General features: G+C 37.5%; 1 protein-coding gene across 10 annotated transcripts; it reads right to left on the bottom strand.

Annotated features, from left to right (window-relative positions):
• Window positions 1-474: 474 nt before the first annotated feature.
• agap2 (ArfGAP with GTPase domain, ankyrin repeat and PH domain 2) lies at window positions 475-23,556 on the bottom strand. Of its 10 annotated transcripts, none has more exons than XM_084427264.1 (19): window positions 23,210-23,552; window positions 14,568-14,626; window positions 13,925-14,012; window positions 13,725-13,810; window positions 11,278-11,419; window positions 11,068-11,202; window positions 10,874-10,989; window positions 9,776-9,919; window positions 9,240-9,320; window positions 8,990-9,094; window positions 6,952-7,135; window positions 6,759-6,866; window positions 5,755-5,892; window positions 5,349-5,408; window positions 4,947-5,095; window positions 3,838-3,928; window positions 3,507-3,729; window positions 3,149-3,416; window positions 475-1,224 (listed from the first exon to the last, which is right to left on the bottom strand). In XM_084427264.1, the coding sequence occupies exons 1-19, from the start codon at window positions 23,370-23,372 to the stop codon at window positions 1,018-1,020; spliced, it is 2,547 nt and encodes an 848-aa protein (XP_084283390.1). In that variant the 5' UTR covers window positions 23,373-23,552; the 3' UTR covers window positions 475-1,017. The 10 variants fall into 10 exon arrangements, with proteins under 10 accessions (XP_084283390.1, XP_084283391.1, XP_084283383.1 ...); XM_084427265.1 differs by having other exon boundaries at window positions 6,952-7,123; XM_084427257.1 differs by lacking the exon at window positions 23,210-23,552 and adding an exon at window positions 18,192-20,166.
• Between the last annotated feature and the right edge of the window lie 1,313 nt (window positions 23,557-24,869).

Here is a 24,869-nt window from a genome sequence, read left to right as displayed (position 1 = left end):
ATTTGTCCCCATAATTTAGGGAATACCCGAACCACACATACACACCCATACAAATAAAATTCACATTTTTTTCTGCACAAATGTGTTCAGATGTAATTAAAGGCATCCAATCTGCTGTTGTCATCCAGGTTTCGTGTTTAAGTCACAGCCACATTTTAATGTGGTCATTTGAAGGAGTGGTCTAATTTAAGAAGTGGTCAATTTAGCAACATTTTGGAAGAGTGGCTGCATGGTGATTATCAGATGTGTAAAGAATTCAAAATGCAGATATGAGATAAGGCCAAGAAACATTATTCTATGAAGGCAATCTTGCATTTATATGCATGAGCTCTGTCACTTGCTCTTACACATATAATAGCACAATTTATATTTTAACCAGCGGGATTCTCTGAAATCAAACAGGCCTTCAATGACAGTGAAGTTTTGAGGCATTATAATGTGGATGGAAACTTAACAAGCAGTACCAAAGAGAGGTTGAAGATCAGAGTTTATTGTCTATAGTATTTAGAAATGATGCACAATGACAAATACTATTTCTTCTGGAGTCTGGATATAAACATGTTCTTACATTACATTACCCTCAGCCATGATTTCTATTTTAAAGAACAATGGTAATGACAGTCATAATGGTAAATACATTCCCTCAGATTGCTTTGGGAAACTCTCAAGCTACATTTTTCCATGTAATGCATCTATAATACATATATTAACCAGCATATTATAAATAATATTGCTTTTTAGTTGGTAAAACAGCTTCCATTTTCTGTCAAAAGGCATGTTGAAATTTTGTAGCTGTCATTCTAAGCCTTCTAATAAGGACAATTAAGAGTTTCTTTTTTCTTTTTTCTTTTTCCCTTTTCTGAGGAATCCGCAAGGATATACGTACAGTATATAAATACAGCGTTGTTGTCAATATTCTGGGGGGGGGATTCACAGACGCATGGAACACACAACTCTGTATGAAGAAATAAAAATGGCCCTGGTGAAAATGTTTATGTGATCATGAACGTTCATGGGTTACGAGACCCTCCTCCTGGAATTGACACGTCCGACACTCGTGATGCTACTTTTGCGGGAGAGAACGGGAGTCGGGGAGGTGGGTGACGTCTCACTGGGACAGCCGTGCTGGACGAGAATCTCAGCACACTCTTTGCTCCCGGCTTGGCGCGCCAACGTCAGTGCGGTTCGACCTTGTGGATCCTTTGACTTCACATCACTGCCGTACTGTAGAGCACAATCAAGCAAAAAACAAAACAAAGAACCTGTTATAAATGCGCAAACAATGCAATACTGAAAGTGCAAAAGCTAAAAGGAATGGTTCACACAAAAAAGAAAATTCTACAAAAATGACATTTAACACTATAAGCCTACAGTATCTCATATTTGATATGCACATTTCTAATTATCAACATGATTAAAACTTTGCTAAAAAAAAACTGTTGTACACAAACTACATTCTGATTGATAGTTTCTATTTTTTAGCAAGTAAAGGGCCTTTTAATGTAATTCTAAAAATGTCCACCTTCAGGTCGCGGTACATGTGACTTTCTGCTGTGAAATCGAATGATTTTTATAAAGTAAACGTAAGAATAACTATTATATTGTTATCAGTATTTTAAGATGAACATTTACTGGACTGAAGCAACTTAGGTTTGCTTGATTACCCAAACGTAATTTTTCAGAAAAAGTATGTTAAAATGTGAGTCTCAAATATGATCCATCAGGATTTTGAGGAACATTTATTATTTCTCTCAATCATTGCATTGCATTATATGTTATGTATCTTACTTTTTGGCCATATAAATAGCATCTGCACCAAATTGCACACTCTTGCTGAGTTTGGGCCTCTGAATACTGTTTATTTTTTATTTTTTTTAATACATTTTATTTTTGAATAAAAGTTTAACCTTCGAGTATGAGCTCCATATTCTCCTATATCATACTATCTGAGCCATAAAAGCCTGATGTATCAAATATGATTCTCGACAAAAACACACACTCATCCTTCCCTCGGGTCATTTTGACCCGAAACTAGATGTATATATAAATATATATATATAAACATTATTTTTTAATGTAATGTTCATTGGAGTGGTCCAAGACCTTTGGACTCTTGTTGAACCATGATTATACAAAAAGAGTGATAAAAGATAAACTCAAGAACGGACTTTAGGACCCAGGGGAACAGCTCATTTGCTCCATATAGAGCTATAAGGCCATCTAGCGGCAAGAGTCATGAATATCATGTTATATATTTTTTTCCACAAGAGGTCGATAGAGACACCCAAATTGACACAATGTGAGATATTGTGAGCTGATTTGAGCTGGTTATACATGTTTTGGAGAGTTGAATTAGATTATATTATTTATTGATAAAATCTAGTAATTTAAAGGGTACATTAAATAAAAAATAATAAAATAAAAAATAGAAAAAAATATTATCAAAATGAAATGATACAAGCTTTCTGAACAAAAAAAAAAAGTATAATTCTATGGCTTCGGGTCATTCGGGTTTCCCCATGCTGCTATTTTATTCACGCTGCTAGGCAGCCTGGACACCATGGACCAGATTTTCCCCTCAAAAAGGGAACCAATCACAGAACAGGGAGGGAGCAGCAAGACGATGACGATGTCTATGCGACACACCGAAGCAGTTTGTTTATATCTATGGATCCAACATGGCAGCAGACGCGAAGTTACCTTTCGATGCAGCCTTACATAGTGTTCTAAGTAGTTTAGTCGCTGAACGCCATCGTGTACACATAAATCTCTGACCCCTCGTCTTCTTCCTCGTCGAATTTCTGTCGCTCTACATACGTCATCTGGTATAATTGAAACGATTGGCTATGAGCTACGTACAGGCGCATTTGATAGACATTCGTAGCGCCCAATAAACGGCTCTGGGCATTCGTAAAACCACGCCTCAAATACGAGAAAATGAACATGTGGTTCCCAGACCACGTCTCAATGAGACGGGGTCTGACGTTAGCCAGGCTAATTTTGACCAGCGAGGGAAGGATTTGTTACAGAATGCGAGGAGAGGATTAAAAAAATGTTGTCTAAAGGTTCAATAAACGGTTCCAAAAAATCTCTTATTCAAAAAGACGTTTTGGGCTTTTTATATCACATGTCAGGCTCAATAACTCACCCAGACCAGCAGCTGTGTCATGACCACGTCGCCCAGCTGGCAGGACGCATGTAATGCGCTGTGATGCTGCTGCGCTGCTCCTTCAGGCGGGATGTTGATCAGTTCCTTGGTGCTGTGCGCGAGGAGCAGCAGAAGTCTCGGAAGGTCCCTGTCGATTACTGCTTTAAGCAGCCAAGTCGACATTGTGTCCTCTGAACACTGAGCGGGCAAGGGCGACACAAATGCCCGCTGTTCGTATTTGGCACGGATCCACGACTCCCTCTGCTCTCTGAGACAAACACCCAGCAAAGGTCAAATTATTACCATAGTGGCTCTGAATCATTGTCCACAATGACATTCACGGTCAAAGCCAGCTCACCTTGTTGCCTCGGGTGTCAACTTCTGGCACCCTTGGGTACAGGTCTCCCAAATGCTGTTGGCCATATGATTCCCTATAGCCGAAAGCACTTTTGTAAGTTCACTGGGCCAGTCGTCCAGGTCTAGCGAGCGTACACGGGACAGGTGCGTCCCCAGGTTCCGGTGTATCCCCGAACACTCGATGCAGATCAGAGCACCAAGATTAAGACTCGCCCATGTTGGATCTGCAAGGAGAGCGTAATGTTCTCATGCACTGAACAATGACAGAGATCTCAACATTTATATTTTGTGGTTTATATTTTCATAACAAGGCATCATTTCAGGACACTTACTTGGTGCTGCACAGTCCACACAGAGGTCGTTCCCTTTGGCATTTCGAATGGCCTGCAAGGCAACAGCTTCACTTTGGCTGTTCCTTCGAGCCTGAGAGTTAAAAATTAAGTCCATTATTTTGTGATATTACACAGCAAACTGTTAATATGTATAGTACATTGTTTTTTTTTAACATGATTTATGTATATAGAAGGAATCAGTGTCCTCTAATGATTTTATTAACCAATTATTGCTCTTCGATTTTAGGGATATGGAAAAGGTAATGCTATTTATGCTATTTTAAAGGTTCCTAATTTTGTTTTGAGGTCTCCTACAATAGGTTTACATGCATCCAAGGTAAAAAAAAAACACCTTGGCATCACCTTTTTTCTCACAGTGTTTGATAAAGGATTCAGTTTCTCTAAGCTCCTCCTTTTCGAGAGTCTACTCTGCTCTGATTGGTCAGATGACCCAATCTGTTGTGATTGGTCTACCGCTCACAGCACGTGTCGGAAACAAAACTCCCATTACCATATCTGAATTTAAGCTCCTTCAGCACTTTGATACACAGTGATATTGAACAGTAACAATGGCATCAGTTTTACTGTATCAATTCCAGTGCGAGTTCTCATTCTTTGGAAAAGCAGCAAAGTGGATTTGCTTTCGCAGCGCAGAAAACATCATCTTTTCGACATGTCGACAACACGAACTAAACTCTTCCACTCTCAGCTACAACTACAGCGCTTGGGTCAAAGTAGACGTGGTTCACAGATGGCCAATGAAGACCATTATGCAAATTTGTTACAAACCTACGTAGGTACGATCAGTAAGTAAGACTGGAATAACCGATGATTCGTTTCAGGCAGTTCAGAATCGGTTCTTTATTTTGGGAGACAATAACTCAATTTATTGTGGAAACTTTGCAGATGTTTACACTCACAAACACTACATGAAAGGTAATATCTAAAAAAAAAGATGTAATGGATCTTTTGATGCATATAAGTGAACATAAAAGAGCTCTCAAAAGTTTAGGTTTGTGTTGCAAATCTTTAAAAGATGTTCCTGATAATGACAGACGGATAGAGATCAGATTAGAGCTTGTTAGATAATCATTTATTGCCTTCTGTACCTTATTTCTGCTCTCACAGCTCTGTAGACTTGCAAGGATCTGGCTTTCGATGGCCTGAACCCAGGCGTCCCTGTCCTCTTGACTTTGGGCTTCAAAATGCCAGCTCTGTCCTGTGCTCGATATGATGATGAAGTCCGTGCTCTCTTCCTCTGTTTGGGCGAGAGCAACAGTTATTTACACAAGAGGAAGGGATCAATAAAAACACCCATTGTGTCCACAGTCTAATGTATCGTCTCAGTATAATTATGTGTTTCGGGAGACAGGAACACAGACAGAAAGACTCAGATCCATTTGCTGTAATCTAATGATGTGACATGAGATGGACATAGAGACACATACTGCAGAAAAGACAGCAAGATGGAGTCAGCTCAGCCACTCACACATTTCATACATTCAGGTTACCTGTTTTGTTAATGTTTCTCAAGCTACCAAAGCTTTTTAATTTCCACATTTTGCGCTTGGCTTGCGGTGCAAGAAATTAGTCCAGGGCAGCAGAGGATAAGAGGAAGAAAGGAAAGAAGAAAGTAAGAAGTAAAAGAGATTGTAAGAGGACCTTACAGAAAGCAATTAATCAGGGCCATACTGGATTCATAAAGGAAAAGAGAAGAAAGAAAAATTGCAAACTCGTCACAGTAATACATCTGATTGCTTTAGCAGTAACACTGGATCAAGTACGAGAGAGCTCAACGCGTTTCTGTATTTGGTTGTGATGTGTTGTGAAACTGATTTGCAGGTGTTTTTCTATTTGCATGCGTTTCCTTCAGTTGCAGCGCGTTGAGCTCAATCTTTCATAAATCTGATCTCTTACCCTCAGCCTGTCCAGCCGCTGCGTCTCCTTTCAGGTTAATACTTCTGTTTCGTTTTTTCTTCTTCCTGTCAGTCATCGGAGAAGACGGGATGTGTTCTTTTCCTAAGGGAGGACTTGTAGCTCCCTCAATGCTTGATTCTATTAAGATAATGCAAAAAAGAGGACAGCATTTTGTCAAAACATTTCCTGAAAAAGATTTGTAACTATTCTGAAGATTTAGCCAAAAATCTAAACAATTATATATGTATTAAATATATTGAGTATATTTAAACATATTATAGTAAAATTAAAATAATACTATTATATAATGGAATTTTATTATATATACTGTATATATATATATATATATATATATATATATATATATATATATATATATATATATATATATATATATATATATATTTACATTACATTTACATTGAATCATTTAGCAAATATATTATATACTATACACACACATATATATATATATATATATATATATATAAAACAGTGCTACATATTATACTATAATAATATACTATATAATATATTTTTTTTAATATAATTATATCATATTTTTATATTAAGTATTTCCCTGCAACAAAAAGAAAAGAAAAAAAGAATACGTCTCAATTACAGTTACAGCATTAAACACACACATTAACACTAAATGTAAGTAATAAAACTAAGAATATTGAATCAAACAGGAAAATACTAAATCGAAACACCGTCATGGACTGGTGTATTTATTTAACTAAATATTTCAGTGCAAAACCGGACAAGTAAATAGAAAAGGTAACACCACTAAGTGATATGAATCTTTAAAATGAACGGTCAAAATGATCAGATTTGCATATGAACTTGACATGAACTGAAATGAATCACTACACTTTGCGGTTGGAAACCAATGCTGAGCTACCTTCATTTCCAGGTTAGTAGCATTGCTACTTTTAATTTATAATTCTCCAAAACTGTTATAGAAGGAATGAATGGAAGGTGCAAACTAAATATTTACGCACCCACGCTGAACCCTTTATTAGACACAGATGACGGGCAACGTTTCACCCTTTGATCATTATGAAATGACAAGCCAGTTCTGGATGTCTCTTCTACAGTCAGAAGATTTGCTGGAAAGAGAGAAACCATGACAGTGAGAAACCGTTACAATTATTTTATTTCATTTGTGAGTACATTTTAAAAGATTTCACTTACATGTAGCGCCCCCTTCAGATGACTGCTTGTCTTTACTAAGTCCATTTACACCTGGCACAGGGACAAGAGCCGGGCCGGGGGACGGCCCGCCGGGAGTGACAGCGCGATGAAGACGCTTTCCTGGCACCTTTACTGTTACTCGCAATAAATCCATCTCTTTCCCTTGAGCGTTCTGCATAAACTCCTAAAATCATAAATATATGCATAATACTGGCGTATTTGTGAGTTAGGTCCATGGATTGTATTGCTCATAATATAGTATGTCAACACTATATTATGAGTAATACAATGCATGGACCTAACTGACAAATACGCCATTTCTCTTCCACAGCCAAAAATAGCAAAACATTCAAGCTTTTAGATTTTGTAAAGGTTTTGTAAATTTATCAGGCAATTTCATCAAAGCATTTGACAAAACATTTTCTGCGCTGGATTTTAATCATTACAACACAGATTAGCTGTAAATCCACACCCAAAATATAACGATATAATTTTGTATTAATTTGTAAAAAATATAAATCACACTGAGTACTATATAATAGTATTATATAATATAATAATATTGACAATTAAAATTGTCTGGTTTAATATATTGTTTAATTATAATTTAATTATATAATATGATATTTAAATTGGTATTTAAATATTTCATTAGTGCAGTCAAATCGATTAATTGCATCTAACATAAAAGTTTTTGTTTATATAATATGTGTGTGTATACATTATTATATTTATTACATATGTGTGTGTGTGTATCTGTGTGTGTGTGTGTGGTTTGTACACACATATATGTATACTGTATATTATATATATACTATATTTAATATAATTATACACTGCAAAAAAATATTTTCATTACAAATATCAAAAATTCTTAAATCAAGATACATTTACTTGAGAAGCTAAATCACTTAAGATATTAAGTCTTGTTTTTGTTTTTTTTATCATCTTCAAAATTAAGTGAGTTTATGATTTAAAAAAATCTGCCAGTGGGGTCAGAAAAAGAAACTTAATTCAAAGGGAAAACAAGATTATTTATCTTACTTCACTTTCAGATATTTTCCTTGTGTAAAGCATAAACTCGCTTAAAGGAGAACTCCGGTCAATTTTAACATTGAGCTCATTTTTTTTGTACATTTGGAGTGCTGTCAGTACAGAGAACAACGACAAAAATCGGTGTTGCCTACACCGTGTTATCCTCGTTTTAAAATTTGCACCCTGTTGACTTCAATGGGGCAAGTTTTAAACCTGCTTTTAGCCTCTTAACATCATTGATGTGTCATTACAAGTGCACAGGTCATGTGAGTGATTCCTTCTGAGTGAACGCGGGTGAATCTGACTGCAGTAGATGTGAAAGAAATATATAAAAAATGATGTTTATTCAGCCAGCGCACATGCCTGTATTTACATCCTGTTTTCGGTCGAAGTCCACAGTAGTCAATTGTCGAGTTCACGCACATAGGTTTAGTACCTATGATCACGCGCGTGAACTCGACAATCGACTACTGTGGACTTCGACCGAAAACAGGATGTAAATACAGGTATTTTTTATATATTTCTTATAATATATATATAGCACTCCAAATGTACCAAAAAATGAGCTTAATGTTAAAATTGACCGGAGTTCTCCTTTAACTCTGGTCCATTTTTCTGTAAACAAGACTTAATATCTTAAGTCATTTTGCCTCTCTACTAAATATATCTTGATGTTTATATATTTGTACTGGAAATCAATATGAAAATACTGAGTAAGGAAATATATATTTTTTAAAGAGTTATTTTCCTGGCAAAAGGCAATAATATTAAATACAGATACAGCATCACACCTGAACACACTATTTTATAATAAACTAATAAATCAAAAAATACTAAGTCAAAAACACAGTGATGAACAGCAGTATTCATTTTTTGTACAAAGAAGGACAAAACACAAAATGTGATTATAAAAACAGAAGCACACAGGAAGTATTTGTTAATGAAGGATGTGTAAAAACACTGCTCTGACGAAAACAACGGATTACAAGAAAGCATTACTCACATTTAAATTTGAATGATACATCAGCATGCCGTTGTTTGACAGCGTCACGTACTTCTTCTTCCACTCCTTATTTAAAGAGCGTTCACTGCGTTTCCACAAAGTTCCCTAACAAAGAAAAAAAAACATAGCGGTTTATTTCATTATTCTTCTAATGCAATGAGATTCAAAGATGTCCAAACACTTTTCGGGGCCACTGCATTTCACAGAAGCCCCACGACACACATCCTCAAAGCTGAGATCTCACGTGTACCTGTTTAATAGGAACCGACCGACTGCTCATGTCACCTCTGCTATCTGATGCTCTTTTCTCAGAGTCACTTCCACGACGGTTCTAAAATAACAGACATGTTAGATAAAGTGCAGATGAGAGGAAGGTGAAACACGTAAAGGAAGGAAGACAGATATGACTCATGAGATGAAGTGAGTGTTAGAGTGACAGAAAGTTCACAAACAGAATCTCAGACTGAAGATGCTGTCATACTTCAGTTTTTTTTTGTAACAACATTTGAAGGTGACGTATGTAATTTCACTAGTATCACCAAAACTTTCTCCGAAGAGGTTTCTCCATCTGCCACAATTAATAGTTATCTTCACATACTAAATTTGGATGGAAGAAATTATTTTACTTTAAAAATATTACACACATCACCTCAGATTACTATAATCATTCAGATATAAGGTCAACTATGCTTTAAAATATAAATAATACAGTACAACATCACTGGTGTTGCACATAATGTAACTGGCAAGATTTGACACTCTTTGTAATGAGCTCAAAGAACTAACCGCAAATAAAGAGGTCCGTCGTCGGGGCGGATTTCGTTGCGAGCCCCCGTCTCCACTTGCCCCACCCCGTATGTCTTTGTGACTTATCACAGGGGTAGAAGGCAAAGAGGAGGGGTAATCACTACTTTGACCCCCATTACTGGCCTAAGAGAGGATGATGGGACATTAAGAAGAATGAGACAGAGGTTTGGTGGAATGGTTAATGGTGCAGACAGATTGATGAAGTTTTCCATAATCCTTTAAAACAGTCAAATACTCAACAACAGGGGTATAAAAATGTGTAATGCATCAATCTGAAATTAAAATGTATTTATTGATATGGAATTTTATCATTTATAATTCATCTACAATAAAATATAAGCATGTAATTTGAACTTTTATTCATTTTATTATAATGATTAAATTGGTAAATAATACTGACATAATATTAATACTGATTTTGAAGTAAGCAAAGGATATCAAACTAATTAAATTAGATATTTTACACCCCAACAATACTCAAGAACATGATGTTGGAATTTAATTCCTTAAAATAGGTCATATTTCAAAACAAAACAAAAGAAAATTTGAATAAAGAAAGTAGGTATACTATATTTAATAATATTTATAATATTTATTTTCAGTAGAGCCATTAAGATGTTTCATTGTGGCATTATTCTCATCAAAATTTTCTCCCTAAATTCACAATATTGTAATGAGAAAATAAACTACTTTTGGTAACACTTTACAATAAGGTCTCATTTGTTAACATTAGGTAATGTATTAACTAACATGACCTAACCATGAGCCATACATTTGTTACTGTATTTGTTAGTCTTTGTTAACGTTAACTAATAAAAAAAATACTTTTTGAAAACTTTTGATTTTAATAATGTATTCGCAAAAAGATGAATAAATGCTGTAGGAGTGCAGTTTATTATTAGTTCATGCTAACTAATGTAGTTAATGAATGAAACCTTATCGTAAAGTGTTATAAATGTTTAAATTCAATTCATGGCAAGAATTAATGATAACTTACAACTGCACTTCACACATTTTTTTGCATAATAGTAATGAAAATGTGATTTTCTTTGACCCAGAATTGACCCAAACAAATACCTGTCCGGGCCCTGACACTGGAGTCGAGGCCCCCGAGTGACTCGGGGAGTTTGGGAGAGATTTACAGGAGGCCAGAAGGGCGGCTTGCTTCTTGGCAGCAACAATCTTGTGAGTCACTAAGAGGGAAACAAGTTTGTCCAGTCAACACTGTCATCCTGTTTGGAAGTAACATGTTATTTTGAGATGAAACTCACTTTCATTAAACACTCTGTCCACATTAAGTCCATATGTGGCACAGGTCTCATAGTAAGTGCAGCGACGCACATCTATACACAGCTGCTGGACCCTCTTGTCCTCAATCACACGGGCGTTAGTGCTACTGATCTTATCTGCAGGAAGAAAAACACTCAACACCATATTGATAAAAAAAACATCCCTGAAACCAAGACGAGTGTATCTCTTACCTTGCGTTCCTACCGCTATAATGGGGATTTCTGCTATGTTCCGATGTGCACCTAGCTCACTGTAGTTCTTGTACACATCCTGGAAACTTGCTTCGTTTTCCAGACTAAAAACCAGGATGAGACCATCGAGCCAGTTGCAGATCTACAATCACAAATGTAGGAATGAAAAACAGTGGGATGCCGGAAGAGTATAATGCAGAATACACTACTGTTCGAAGGTTTGGGGTCAGCCATTTTCTTTTGGAATTGATCAAACGTTAAAGTGAAGATATTTATAATGTTACAAAAACAATTCTATTTCAAATAAATGTAGTTCTTTTGAACTTTCTATTCATCAAAGAATCCTACATTTTTTTTAGCATGGTTTCTACAAAAAAAAAATTAACCGGCACAACTGTTTTCAACATTGATAATAATAAGAAATGTTTCTTGATCAGCAAATCATCATATTAGAATGATTCTGAAGGATCATGTGACACTGAAGACTGGCGTAATGATGCTGAAAATTCAGCTTTGATCACAGGAACAAATTACAGTTTAAAATATATTCAAACAGTTCTTTTAAATTGTAATAAGATTTCACAGTATTATTGTTTTTACTGTATTTTTGAGCACATAAATGCACACTTTCAATAACATCATTTCTTACAGACCCCAAATGGTAGCGTACATACAAATATATTCTACGCAAGTACGTGCAGACAAATGCTTCTTGTTACAAGAGTCTCAATTTCACGCATCAGTCCAAAATGTGTAAAAAGCATAAATAAACCAACATGAGAAAGCAGCATTCTCAATCTTTCCACAAGGGCGTAATTGCATGACCTGTCTTCTTCTTCAGTTTCTATTTAAAATTATTTAACCACATCTGTGGTTGTGTTTAAGTCCATTTTTTATGCCCTTCCTTTGCTAACTTCCCTCTGTCTCATTCACTTAGACGTACGTCATTGGTGCTTACGTTGCTTAAGTGCCCACTGCGGGCAGAACCCTTGCAATGTGTTTAAATGGAACTCCATGATCACTTGGAATCCGCTATGAAGCTGATTTATTATTTACAGCTTTTATCCATAAGCACCATTTTATAGGCCTGTATGTATGCTTAGGCTGTTGGAGAAAATATAAAAATGTACACGAATGAAAATATTAACAATACAATAAACTATAACGGTGTAAATAAGTCAGATTAAGTATTATGCAGTTACATGTCAATGACTTGTACAAATAACTCAAATATCAGGTGTGGGTAAATTAAAGGGATAATTATGCCATTATTTACTCACCCTCATGTCGTTCCAAACCCGTACAAATTTCGTTCATCTTCAGCACATGAAGATCTTTTTGATGAAATCTGAGAGATTTATGTCCCTCCATTGACAGTCTACGCAACTACCACTTTGACGCTTCAAAAAGTTCATAAAGAGATCGTAAAACTAATCCATATGAATTGCGCGGTTTAGTCCAAATTTTCTGAAGAGACTCGATCGCTTTATATGATGAACAGATTTTATTTAGGCTTTTATTCAGAAGTAAACATAGATCAGCGAACATAAACAGAAGATCAACGTGTGAAACAAAACAAACCTCATTGGTTCTTGCTAAAGCTCAAACGTGCTGCGTAACACGAGAATGAACCTCATTGGTTCTTCCTGAAGCTCAAACGTGCTGCGTAACACGAGAATGAACCTCATTGGTTCTTCCTGAAGCTCAAACGTGCTGCGTAACACGAGAATGAACCTTATTGGTTCTCGCATGTCAAGCAAACATGCTTGAACATTTTTCCGTTCGTGTTTATTTATGAAAAAAAGCCTAAAATCGTCTCTTCAGAAATGTTTGGACTAAACCGCTCAATTCATATGGATTAGTTTTACGATTTCCATATGAAGTTTTTGAAGTGTCAAAGTGGTAGTTGCGTAGACTGTCAACGGAGGGACAGAAAGCTCTCAGATTTCATCAAAAATATCGTAATTTCTGATCTCAAAAGTCGTACGTGTTTGGAACAACTTGGAAAGTAAATAATGACAGAATTTTCATTTTTGGGCGAACTATCCCTTTAAGTGTGATTTTGCAAGCACAATCGTTTTGCATTTTGGTCTATGGATCTGCCTGAAGTGTACATATTGAGTAGACTCGCTCTCTCGGTCAAAATTAAGGGGTCAAGGGTCTGTCCAAATAAACTTCCCTCGACTTTCGACGAAGTTGGACGCAATTTAAAATTGAGGCGGGGATTCCCCCAAAGGGGAAGTCCACAAGTGTAAAACGGAATTAAATACAGCTCGGTTTAATGGCATGGACAACTTGCTGTAGGTTTATTACCGCTGTAGGTTTATTACGGCCACACTAATGTTAAGTATGAAGAGCAGGAGATGCACACTTGCATTGGCTAAATATTTTTGTTGTGCAGACAGTATGTTCCTGACTCAAGTGTTCACAGGGAAATACTCACACACCTGTGCACTTGGTGGACCAGATTCCTCTCGAATCAGCAATAACTGACTCTGTCCCTCCACCAACACTTCTTTTTTATATCTTCCCCCTTCCAGAGAAGAAAAAGAGGACGAAGTCAAAAGACAAGAGAACAATTATAATGCTTCTAAACGGTTAAAATGACAGTCTTCGAAAAGGAGGCGAGAAAGAACAATGTTCTCACCCTCATGCGATTCAAGTGGAAGGTAACTTCCTGTGATGAATCTGTTTACCAGAGCAGATTTTCCACTGCGAAGGCTACCCAGAACCCCCTGCATGCGGCAGAAAGAATACAAATTTTAATCATCACTTCAAAAAAACTGAATATATAGCATCTGACATTGTTGAGATCTAATCTGAAACTCCAGAGGAGACACATTTGAGACCAAATTGAAATTATAGCAAAAGTCTTTATTTGTGCTCTTTTAATTTTGTTAAAGTTTAGAAACAAATTCAGATCTTTTTTTCTTTTTTCTTCCTACAGTCAAAGATGTATCCTTACACATCAGCGTGACAAAAATTCAAAATAAATCACGTTACATGTAGTTTCTATAGTAATTACTATAGATTATGCATAATTACATGCAACAAACCCTAAACCAAACCTAATCTTAACCCTATATAGTAAGTACATGTAATTAATTAATATTAATCAGTACTTAAATGTATAATTACACTGTAACAAGGACACTAAAATAAAGTGCAACCATCTTCTTTTTAGTGCTCTTAACCAACTGAAATATTGTTTTTATAGATGTATGCCTAAAAAAAATTTACTTGTTGTTTATATGCTTAAGGAATAAAAAAAACTGTTTAGGTTATCTCACCAATCGCAGTTCTGGAATAGCGCGAGTTAAGGTCCATTCCTGGCTATTGGCACATGATGCTGAAAAAAGAAAAGTCAAAGTTAAGTCTTAACTTCAAAACAATGAAGACAATTCCAGGGCATTCCTATGCAGTAGCTAAGATGTTTTGAGTGGCTATTAATGTGTTGCTAGCTATCCAGTTGAATGGCTTTTAATGTGTTGCTATGCAGTTGCTAGGGTCTTTTAAGTGGTTGCCCTAGTTAAAAGAGCCCGTCCCCAAGTTCAATATTTTATATTAAAAAAGATGCCCCCTTCTGACTGAAGTGGTGGGGTTAGTGTTACCAAATTCGGTACATATACTGATCTCAACAAACTGAACAACTTTCTAAATTACATTCATTAGCTCTGCCCAACAGGAGGTCAAATATTTTTGATTGAATGTTGATTTTTTTTTTTTTATATACATTTTTTTAATACTCCTCCAAGGCGATTCATGTGATCATCACCAAACTTTGTCAACATTAGGCCAAAACATTAAAGATGCTGAATTGCTAACATGTTTTTGATATCTCGAACAGAGTTGCCATGGTGTGGGATTAAATGAATAAAATTAAATGTATTATATCTCCATAAGCACATTGTCTCATTTAGATCACATTAAGGTTTGGTCATATTCTGATTTGAAGTGATTAGCAAGCAACCACTAATAAAAGTACAACAGAAAAATAGATGAATCAATCATACAACAAAAAAAGAGATGGAATATGTGCTGATTTATTAATGTCTCGGTACACTAGTGGAAAAAACGTATGCAAAAATGTATTTAAAATATATTTATTCATACTAAGTATACTACAAACCATTAACATATTTACTGAGACTTACTGATATAAATTTTATATTTAAAATTTACTTGGAGTACTTTATTGAACAATGCACATTTCTTAATATTAAGTCACAAATGTGTTTTAATATCACTATTAGTAAGAATAGTATGATCTCTGTATAATATCAGTCTTTAAATGCAAGATATTTAAAGTGTACATAAAGTATACTTGCAATAGTTCCACTTTAGCACAATCAAATATACTTAAGTATATCTTTAGTTGGACCTCAGCACTATTTCCGGATAACTAAAGTGCATTAAGGACAAAATTAGTTGTTCCAATTTAGCAGACTTTAAGTATACCAATTTAGTACATGAATGTGTGAATGTATTTGCAGTATACTTAGCATAAAATAAATGTAATTCAAATACATTTTGGCATATTTATTTTTCACTATGGGTGAGCCAGCTACTGAATTTGTTTTCTAAAAAAAGATCTCTCATATTGATCTACAGCTTAAATCCCCTCGTTCTGACCCTTGATGTCAGTGACGTGAAACTTCAGATGACTCACTTACAGGAAGAGCGAGTTTGACATGACCGAATGATCATACAGTGATCACAACATTCAGAACCTCCAAGCACTGAGCAGCAGAGTTAACAACATTATCACCTCCCTTCACGTCAAGCCACATTATCTAAAGTACAGGAGCAATGGTACTGTTGGTTTCTTACGCCAATCTGTGACCATTTAAACACAGATCATGCGTTGCCCTTTTGTTGCACATTTCTATTCTGCATCGATGTGAAATTTGATTGCACCTTCGCCTCGGATGACAGTTCATCTGGAGGTGTTATAAATCTCTGGTAATTCACAGGGCGTGAAGGACTGCAGGTGTATCCGAGCAGCAGAGAGCACCCACACCCCTCTCCGCTTTATATTGGAAGTCTTAGCACACTCTCACTATTTTTCACCAGCGGCTCAGACCCGGCACCCAGTGATAGACGGGCCTGTCACCTTGTTTTTTGTGTAGCTGCACAGCTGTGGGTGCATCAAGCGGCGGATGAGAGGCAAAAGATGCTTTTGTTAAGGGGGGAGGATCGGTGCGATACACCCTTGTGACCGGTGTGGACTGATTAAAGCAGCTCACGACGCACAGATGCAGGAGATCGGCGTACGATCTGAGTTGGCACTCATGCCGTTTGCAGTTTCCTCTCTCACACGCCACCCACGACACAAACGGAAGAGGTTTAACCCCCTCCGAATTCAGCGCAATTCTATGAGGTCATTGTACGGCGGGGCACATCAGGAGTCGAGCCAGTGCGGTTAGACAGTGTGATCCTTATGTGCCATATACAACACGCCACCCCCTCCATCTAAACGGACGCTCTATGTGACACATTCTGGTCTCTCTTTTTTTCAAAAGGACCCCTCCTCGCATACCCTCACTCCCATTCATTTCATGTGTGGCTCGTTCCCTCGCATAACACAGCCACACAACAGGCAACTCTCTCAGCCCTCCCTGTTGCCATGACAACCCCACCTCCAGCCGCTGCTTCTGTTCACTCGGAGAACACATACGTAAATATTTTGTGTGCGCATGCGTCGTGTGTGCAGACACATCAGACCTTTTGCTCGTAGCATTTTGACCACACACACACACCTATATCGAGTTCCACTTGTGCAATTATCAATCGCATCCTACAAAATAGGAAACCTAATTATCAAATCTATATTGTCGAGAAATACAGACGTTTGAAAAGAAGCCTTTGTTCAACAAGCTCCGCATATAAATTAGTTGAACTTGAAGGCATCTCTGCAAGATCATAGTCGATCATTTGAAGAAAAACAGACTTACTTTTGCTTGGGTGGATTTAAAATGCATGTGGCTAAATTTAAGCTCATCCATCCAATTGCCTGTTGATTCAGATACTGCTTTATGTCATTTAAAATGTTTTTTCACTACAGAAATCAGTGCTTTCCCTTCAGTTTAGAGTGCTAAAATTCATGGCTGGATATGGCTTTAAATGAAGAGACTGGTGATGAAAGAACTGAAGCTTCCGTGAAAGAATGAGACCAGAATACAGGAAGTGGGCGGAACATCAAAGATGGGATTAGGATGTTGGGCAAAATTATGCTGCCTGTGGCATGGGTATTATCAAATTTATTTCCCATTCCAATTTTTTCAGTGCAGAAACAGAAACAGTAGGGGGTGGTTGTAAATAAAAGACCAGTATGCTTTCAGCATCTTAACTCCACAACCCTAGGCATTAGAATTAATTACCAGAATTCCTTAAATGTGTGTACAGACTTAAACATGTCAATTTTTTTTAAATGAATGCAAACTAAAACATCAGGATTCTTCACTTTAAAGGAATAGTTCACCAAATAATAAAAACTGTCACCATTTCCTTAGACTCATTTCATTCCAAACATGTATGTCTTTCAATTTTCTGTGGTTCTCTTTTTTTTTTAAGACAAGAAAAGTCAATGGGGTCCAATGTTGTTTTGGACTTTCATTGCATAGACAAAAAAAGATAGTTAAAATATTTTTCACAAGAAGAACGCAAGTCATCCAGGTTTGGAATTACATGAAGGGTGAATAAATGATTAAACCATTTCAATGTTTGGGTGAACAATTCCTTTAATATAAACATAACATTTAGAAAACATTACGCATTCTTTATGCAAAGAATTCCTCATTTTCTAAATGTGCAAGCTACCTAGTGTGTCCCCTTCCCATTTTCAGAAACAATCCTGCTTCTACTTATCTGAGAGTTTTGAGTTGTGTATGGGTGAGAAAGCCATGTTCTCCTACCTTCCTCTTCACTGGATTCCCTCTGAATGGTGCTATAGACTGGGGTCACAATGGTTGCACTGGTTGCAACTGGAGTGCTCTTGGTAAAAATGCCACTAATAAATCTTAGCATCTTGCGGTCACGTGCTGAAGCCCCCTGGGACTGAGCTGTTCTAAAGTCAGATACCATTTGACCACCTTTGCACTTAAGGAGGTCCTCAGACAGACAATTCAAGTCGCTGTTGTCCAGGGTGCGACTCTTTCCTTTGCGTTGAGGCTTGGTAATCAAGGCGATAGGGGTCGGAAGAGATGTAGATCCTGCCTTTAATCTCTCGGCTCGAGGGCTTTGGGTTCGCATGGCTATGATGTCCCCTTCAGTGGGCCTCTTCATCCCAATAACCCCTTTGAGGTCGTCATCGCAAGTTTTCACCTCGCTTACAGCCCATGATGCCCGGAAAGATCCAGGAGTCGGGCTGGTTGGGGACTGAATCCTGGTCCGACTGTCCTTACGGTCAAGGCTCTTTGAGGAGGCATGGATGCTCTCTCTGGATTCCTTAACTTCACGACCACCGCCATGAGCTTTAAGGAGAGACACGGGACGCTGAGTCGCACGGACCGGGATGTCACCCAGATGTCTGGCTATATCTCGGGGAAAAGAGGTTTGGGACATCCCGGGGGATTCTCTGGCTCTTCCATTCTCTGTGGTGGGTGAGATCATTGATTTTTGTCTATCACCAGGGTGAACACCATCTGCAAAATGTGCCTTGTCCTCCCTTGGGCTTTGGAGTATTTCCTGTTCCACTGAGAATTTGACAGATTCTCCAGCTTCCAGCTCCACAGCCTCACCCATTTTCTGGCGTTCCTGGCCCTCATTATTGGATCCAGGGTGCTTGAGATGTTTCGCTCCATCAGCATCGTACACCGCTCCCTCCACAGCTGGCCTGGACTTCTCCAACTCATTTTCCTCAGTGGTTTCTACCTTCACCAAGGTGAGGGAGATAAGGTAGGTGGTTTTTGACTGTGACGTCCCGCTTCGGTTCATGTGGTCCAGAATTTCTCAGCAGATCAAGGACAGAAAATTAATCAAATAATCTTGTTATTCACTTGTTCAATGGCTTCCACAGCAGGAAAAAAAAAATCACGGAATTCATAGAAAAAAAAAGACAGTTCAAGCGAGTGTGTCAAAAAGAAGTAAACCGTGACCTTGTTTCCTAAAGTGGGAAAAAAAATTAGCTAATGTCCTTTGTGCTCTTTCACACCATGTTTCTTCCCAGACTTCGTATTGCTGTTCTCTGGTCCTCTCACACCTATTTTAAGCATGCAGACATGTGCCCAGCTCTCCACACCTGCATGAAAAGCATTCTCACGAGTCCATTGACTACATTCAACAAGAGGCAGATTCAAAGGCAAAAATGACAATGCACAAGATGGAAACAGGATCGAAAATTCCTTCAAGGATGACAAAGAGTAAAATTACATCTGTGAGACATGCAGAGCTGTTAACCTCAGATCAAGGCACATCGTTTCACCAACCTGCTCCACAGCGTGTGGAGGAGACGCTGACAGACTGAAGAGTCGAACTGAGGAGTCAGTCTACATGCCACATGGATCGGTGGAAACGTTTACAGCAAGTCCACAGAGAGAGATCCTAGTGTCCCTAAACAGAGTCTATCCATCACGCCTCCGGTGATCGGTGCGTCAAGCAGTCGGGGATGTCAATAATGCAAACGCGCGAGACAATCATGCTTCATTCTAGAGAAGAAGGTGCATCTCACGCTAAGGGTTTCGACGAGTCACGCATCATGAACAAGGGTCTCTCAGATCTCTCCAGTGGAAGGTCTTCTTCAAACCCACGCAGAACGGCACCGTGCAGGAATACCCTGCTTCTCTCTCCATCTCCTGCTTCTCTCTCTCTCTCTCTCTCTCTCTCTCTGCCCTTGTCACCAGCCAGACAGCTCCCAGCCCCTGCTTTCCACAGCCTGCTACCCCCTCCTCTCATTCTCCCTCCCTCCCTCCCTCGCCTTCTCCCTCTCTTTTCTCTCGCTCGCACGCTCTCTCCTGCTTAAAAAGCGAGAATCAGTGATGTGTTGAGGAATAAAGACAGACTGTAAAGCTTGCAAGGTTCTGACAAGGAAAAGAGGTCAACGCAGCACAAGAAAAACACAAATATGAGTGGTTATGTGCAAAGCTAATCAAGACTGACACATCAATGAGGCAAATTTTGCACTCGATACAGCGCTGTATCAGGCAGCAATGTGCCACATATCACAGTCACAGTCAGTACAGTGATTCAAGAGCCGCCGTGTCCCCCACCTTTCCTGTCCTAGACACTGAGCTTGCTTGTTACCAAGGTATTCCGAGGCTAAACTCCTCCTCCTTCATGCACTGATTCCATCTAGTCTCCCGTTCGCTATCTCCATATCTAAACCCCTGCTATGTGTACCAACTGTCCTTGCAAAGGTGTGTATGAATGAGTAGGTGATTGAGTGAGGGCATGCAATATTATTGACAATTTATTGATTGATCTGTTCAAATGTGCTTGATTGGAGTCAATACTACACTCGAATTCATTCAATAACTGGGAAAAAAAAAATCAATGTGTCCTACACAAAACACAAGACTCTCTCTCTCTATATATATATATACAGTATGTGTGTGTGTGTGTATATATATATATATATATATATCACAAAAAATTATCTTGTAAAGGGAGGAGTTTAATGTTTTTTATGTTAATTAGCAGTCATATAGAGTTCACAAATCAATAATATATTACATTGATTGCTATCAATCATGAAGACAGGTGCCATGCAAAACACAATTCAGCAACATTTAGGAAGAGGGCATGCAGTTACTTGTATGTGAACGTCTCTCATTTGTTGTTCTTTTTATTGATTTGCTACTTTATTGCATATAAAGAAGATTTTAGTGACTATTACTATTGCTCATACTTAAGTTCAAGAGTCAGTTCACTCGAAATGTTTAATTCCATCATCATTTACTCACCTTCATGTCCTTCCAAACATTACTTTCTTCTGTGGAACACAAAATTATATATTTTGAAGAACATTTGGAACCAAACATCATAGAACTCATTTCAGCATATGATTTTTTTTTTTTTTTTTATATATCTTATTTTTTGTTCCACAGAAAAGCAAAATGCATACAGGTTTGGAATGGAATGAGTAAATGATGACAGAAATTACCTTAGCTACCAACCAGAAAACCCTAGTAACCACATAGCAACACCCTGGCAACCACAGGCAAGCGCCACTCATATTTTTATCAGAAAATGCAAAGCTTTAGTTTATTTATATAGTATATATTCTAATATTTCATGGTAGACATTCCTTGGACTCTTTCTTGGAGAACTCGCACTCATAAATATATTTTCCCCTTTCTCTCTCTCCCCTACATCGCTGTCACTCCGCCTGTCTCCCACTCTCCTGGCTCCCTGCAGTAATCAACATTTAAATGTGTCAGTCCTATTCGCAAATCCCAATGCTCAGAAGCCAACAGCAATGACTTCCCCTTTACAGTTTCCTTCACTTTTATTTTATTCCCATCAAGCATCATTTGAATCATCACATGACTATGTGGGCTAAATTAATATATTCAAAGATCATCCATACTATTTCATCTTGTCTGTTCTGCAACTTTGTTTACAGAATATTATTATAGATGCAGGTTAATGCAAGTGTGAACAACCTTCTCCAGGAAAATGATCAAATGTGTGAAAAAAAATCAGAGCAATATCTAGGGACTGCAATACCATAGAAACAAGAAATCCATATAATAAGCATCCAGAATGCCATAGCAATCATCCAGAATACCCTAGCAATCATCCAGAATACCCTAGCATCATTGTGGAAAGTTTTGCATGGGTAAGTACCATACAAATCTTGTTTCATTTTGGTTTCGGTTTAAAGAGACAAAATGTCGGTGAGATTATGCCGATTGATTGCATCTTCATATTGAGCTGAAACCTAGAGTGACGGATGCATTAACGCTCACAAGAGGAAGTGTGAGGAGGAAGTAAATTATAAGGAGCATCGACAAACACTATATTAAAGATGCATTAGTTTCTGTTCCAACCTAAAAACATGCACTGCGCGGATGTTTACCGCTAACACGATTTATAAATGTTGCATCTTAAAATAACTGCTTAAACTTTACAGCCGGCTCATTTGGCTAGAGCTTCAATGGATTGCAAGATTATTTAAAGTCAAACAAAGAAAAGCGGAATCTTCTGGAAAACAAAAAATAATGGAGTCAGATAAGGAGAGTAAGAGTATAGCACTGTAGACAGGTGGAGACTGACTGAGATGAAGAGGATGTGGCTTTCGTGGGCAGCAAGACAGCGTCAGACAGGAAACGGACCAGCATTTCGTGTTCAAAAGCCTGCCACCATGACGACGTCTCTAAGATGGTGCTAATGTTTCAACCTGGGCCTCTTTAAACTAACATCCACCATTCTGATTCAACATCCAGACTGTAGTAACAGTTCATCATCACAGTCTAATGGTGGAGCATGTGCATTTGCAGACGTCCTGCTGGTTATATAATCCAATTTAGCACGAGTTAAAGCATTTATATTCCTTTTTATATGTCTGCCTTCTCTAAAATATACAGTTGGGACATTTTAGAATTTGATATTATTTTAAAACTCAAGATAATGCGCATAATACTGCAAAAATGGAACAATCATTAGCAGTCAAACTATGTAAAAAAAGCCCAATTCCTTGATTTTTTTTTTCTCACGCAAGGAGCTGTGATTAACTCATTTCCAGAATGATTAGTAAACTTGTTCTTCTCTGAGAATTATTTAGATATGCCTTTCTATCAACATAGATGTTCAACTCGAACAACATGCTGTTTACGTGCAAGTCAGTCTCCTCGGTAAGTAAAGGACCCCTAAGGACCTGAAGTAAACATCACACTTTGCAAAATGATACGGGAATCTATAAGCAAGTTTTCTAGGGGACAAAATAAACACACACATGATATTTCTGAGACTTTTCCAATTAACTCAGGCTCACCTTGTATGCTGTGAAGGAAAACCTTTAGTCCTATCTTGAGCTGCTGGTCCTCAACCCTCTCCAGCTGTTTGAGAAATTTGTTTAGAGTTTTCTGCAAGCTTTCATGTCTTCTCACCTCAGCTCTAATTGCAGTCGAGTTAACAACTTTATTTGTGCTATTCATATTTAGACCAATGTGACTGCTTAAAACGCATGGAGTTTCTCCTGTAACCCATCAGCATTTCCTGCCCGTTCTTTCATGTCAATGTCACGAACAGCAGCAAAACGTTGTTCAAACTCTAAAGCATGCAGCTCAGAGCAGAAGTAGTTTTGCTTGCACGAATTTCCTCTCTCTCTCTCTCTCTCTCTCCCTCTCTCTCTCTCTTTCTATACGAAATCACTTCCTGATTTTTTAAAAGTGTCACCATCTCATAGGCTGCTCTCTCACAAACAGGATTTTGTGGTAAATTCAAGACAACCGTTTCAAAAAATAGGGTTTCAAAAAGGCAGCCTCAAATGTTTTATCATTTTTAGAGCTGGAATGGTAAAACCTCAGCACTGATAATGAGAAATAAATACATTATGAGGAAACTGGGGCTAGTTGTCACATGCTGTTTGACAGACAAGTGAATTTTTCATAAATGTCACATTTTGTCACATTAATACTGGGGGCAAAAAGAAGTAATTTCATACAATTAATTAAGTATAATAAATGTTATCCTAATAATGCTTAGATTTTTATTTATTTATTTTGATTTCATATTACAGGATTTTTAATATACGGTTCTCATTGAGTGTCAACATGTGTTTATGTTGTAACAAATTCTTTAATGTATGTGCCTAAACATAAATTGACATTCAAAAATAAACCTATCCTGAGAGATATTGACTGAACTGGGAAGTGTGACAATTAGTCTCAGCCTCCCCCATACAGTTCCATAAAATATTAAGATATTTGGCATTTACGGGAATTTGTTGCACGAGATGAGAATACATACATAAACAAAAATGTCGTAGTGTCTAGTTCAGGCCTTCATAGTGTCTGATGTAGAAAGGGCCTATCTTCATCATCAGTCCTCAATGCAGCATCCTGTGTCTCACAAGCCCGTGACGATAGAGGGCGGGGCGAAGAGTGACGTTGTTTGTTGCTACTCTGCTCAGCCAATGAAGCTCAAGCAGCACGCACGTGACGCTTCAGCGCTGGTTTAAATATCAGTCCACAAGGTTCAGTATTTACTATAATCATTAAATCAGCGCCCTCTTAATATTACATTAGAAACAGTAATATTCAGAAGCGTTATTAAACAAATTCACGTTAAACATGAAAATGATAGCTTTGTGTATTAGAAAATACTTGCCTTTCATGAAGCACGCATGTTTGCAGACAGGTGAGCAAATGTGCTATAAAATCGTCCCTGATCATGTCTCTTCTTAATATGCTTAAGGTTTTCAATTAAATGTCTTTAACTGAGCATGTTGGCCGCTCTAGGCTAATTAACTTGGAACTACAGTATGAAAACATGCGCTTTTGCTATCGTTTGCTATCGCGAGATTTAATGATAATTTAGTGGGATGATAATTTCGTGCTTAAAATATTAGAAAATAATAATGTAATTAATAATTTATTTAATAGCTTAATTGTGTGATATAAAACATTGATATAAATGACAATTACATTATA

The sequence above is a fragment of the Rutilus rutilus genome, assembly GCF_951802725.1.
Source record: "Rutilus rutilus genome assembly, chromosome: 13".
Classification (NCBI taxonomy): Eukaryota; Metazoa; Chordata; class Actinopteri; order Cypriniformes; family Leuciscidae; genus Rutilus; species Rutilus rutilus.
Note: the sequence above shows the minus strand (reverse complement) of the source record. Positions and strands in the feature narration are given on the sequence as shown.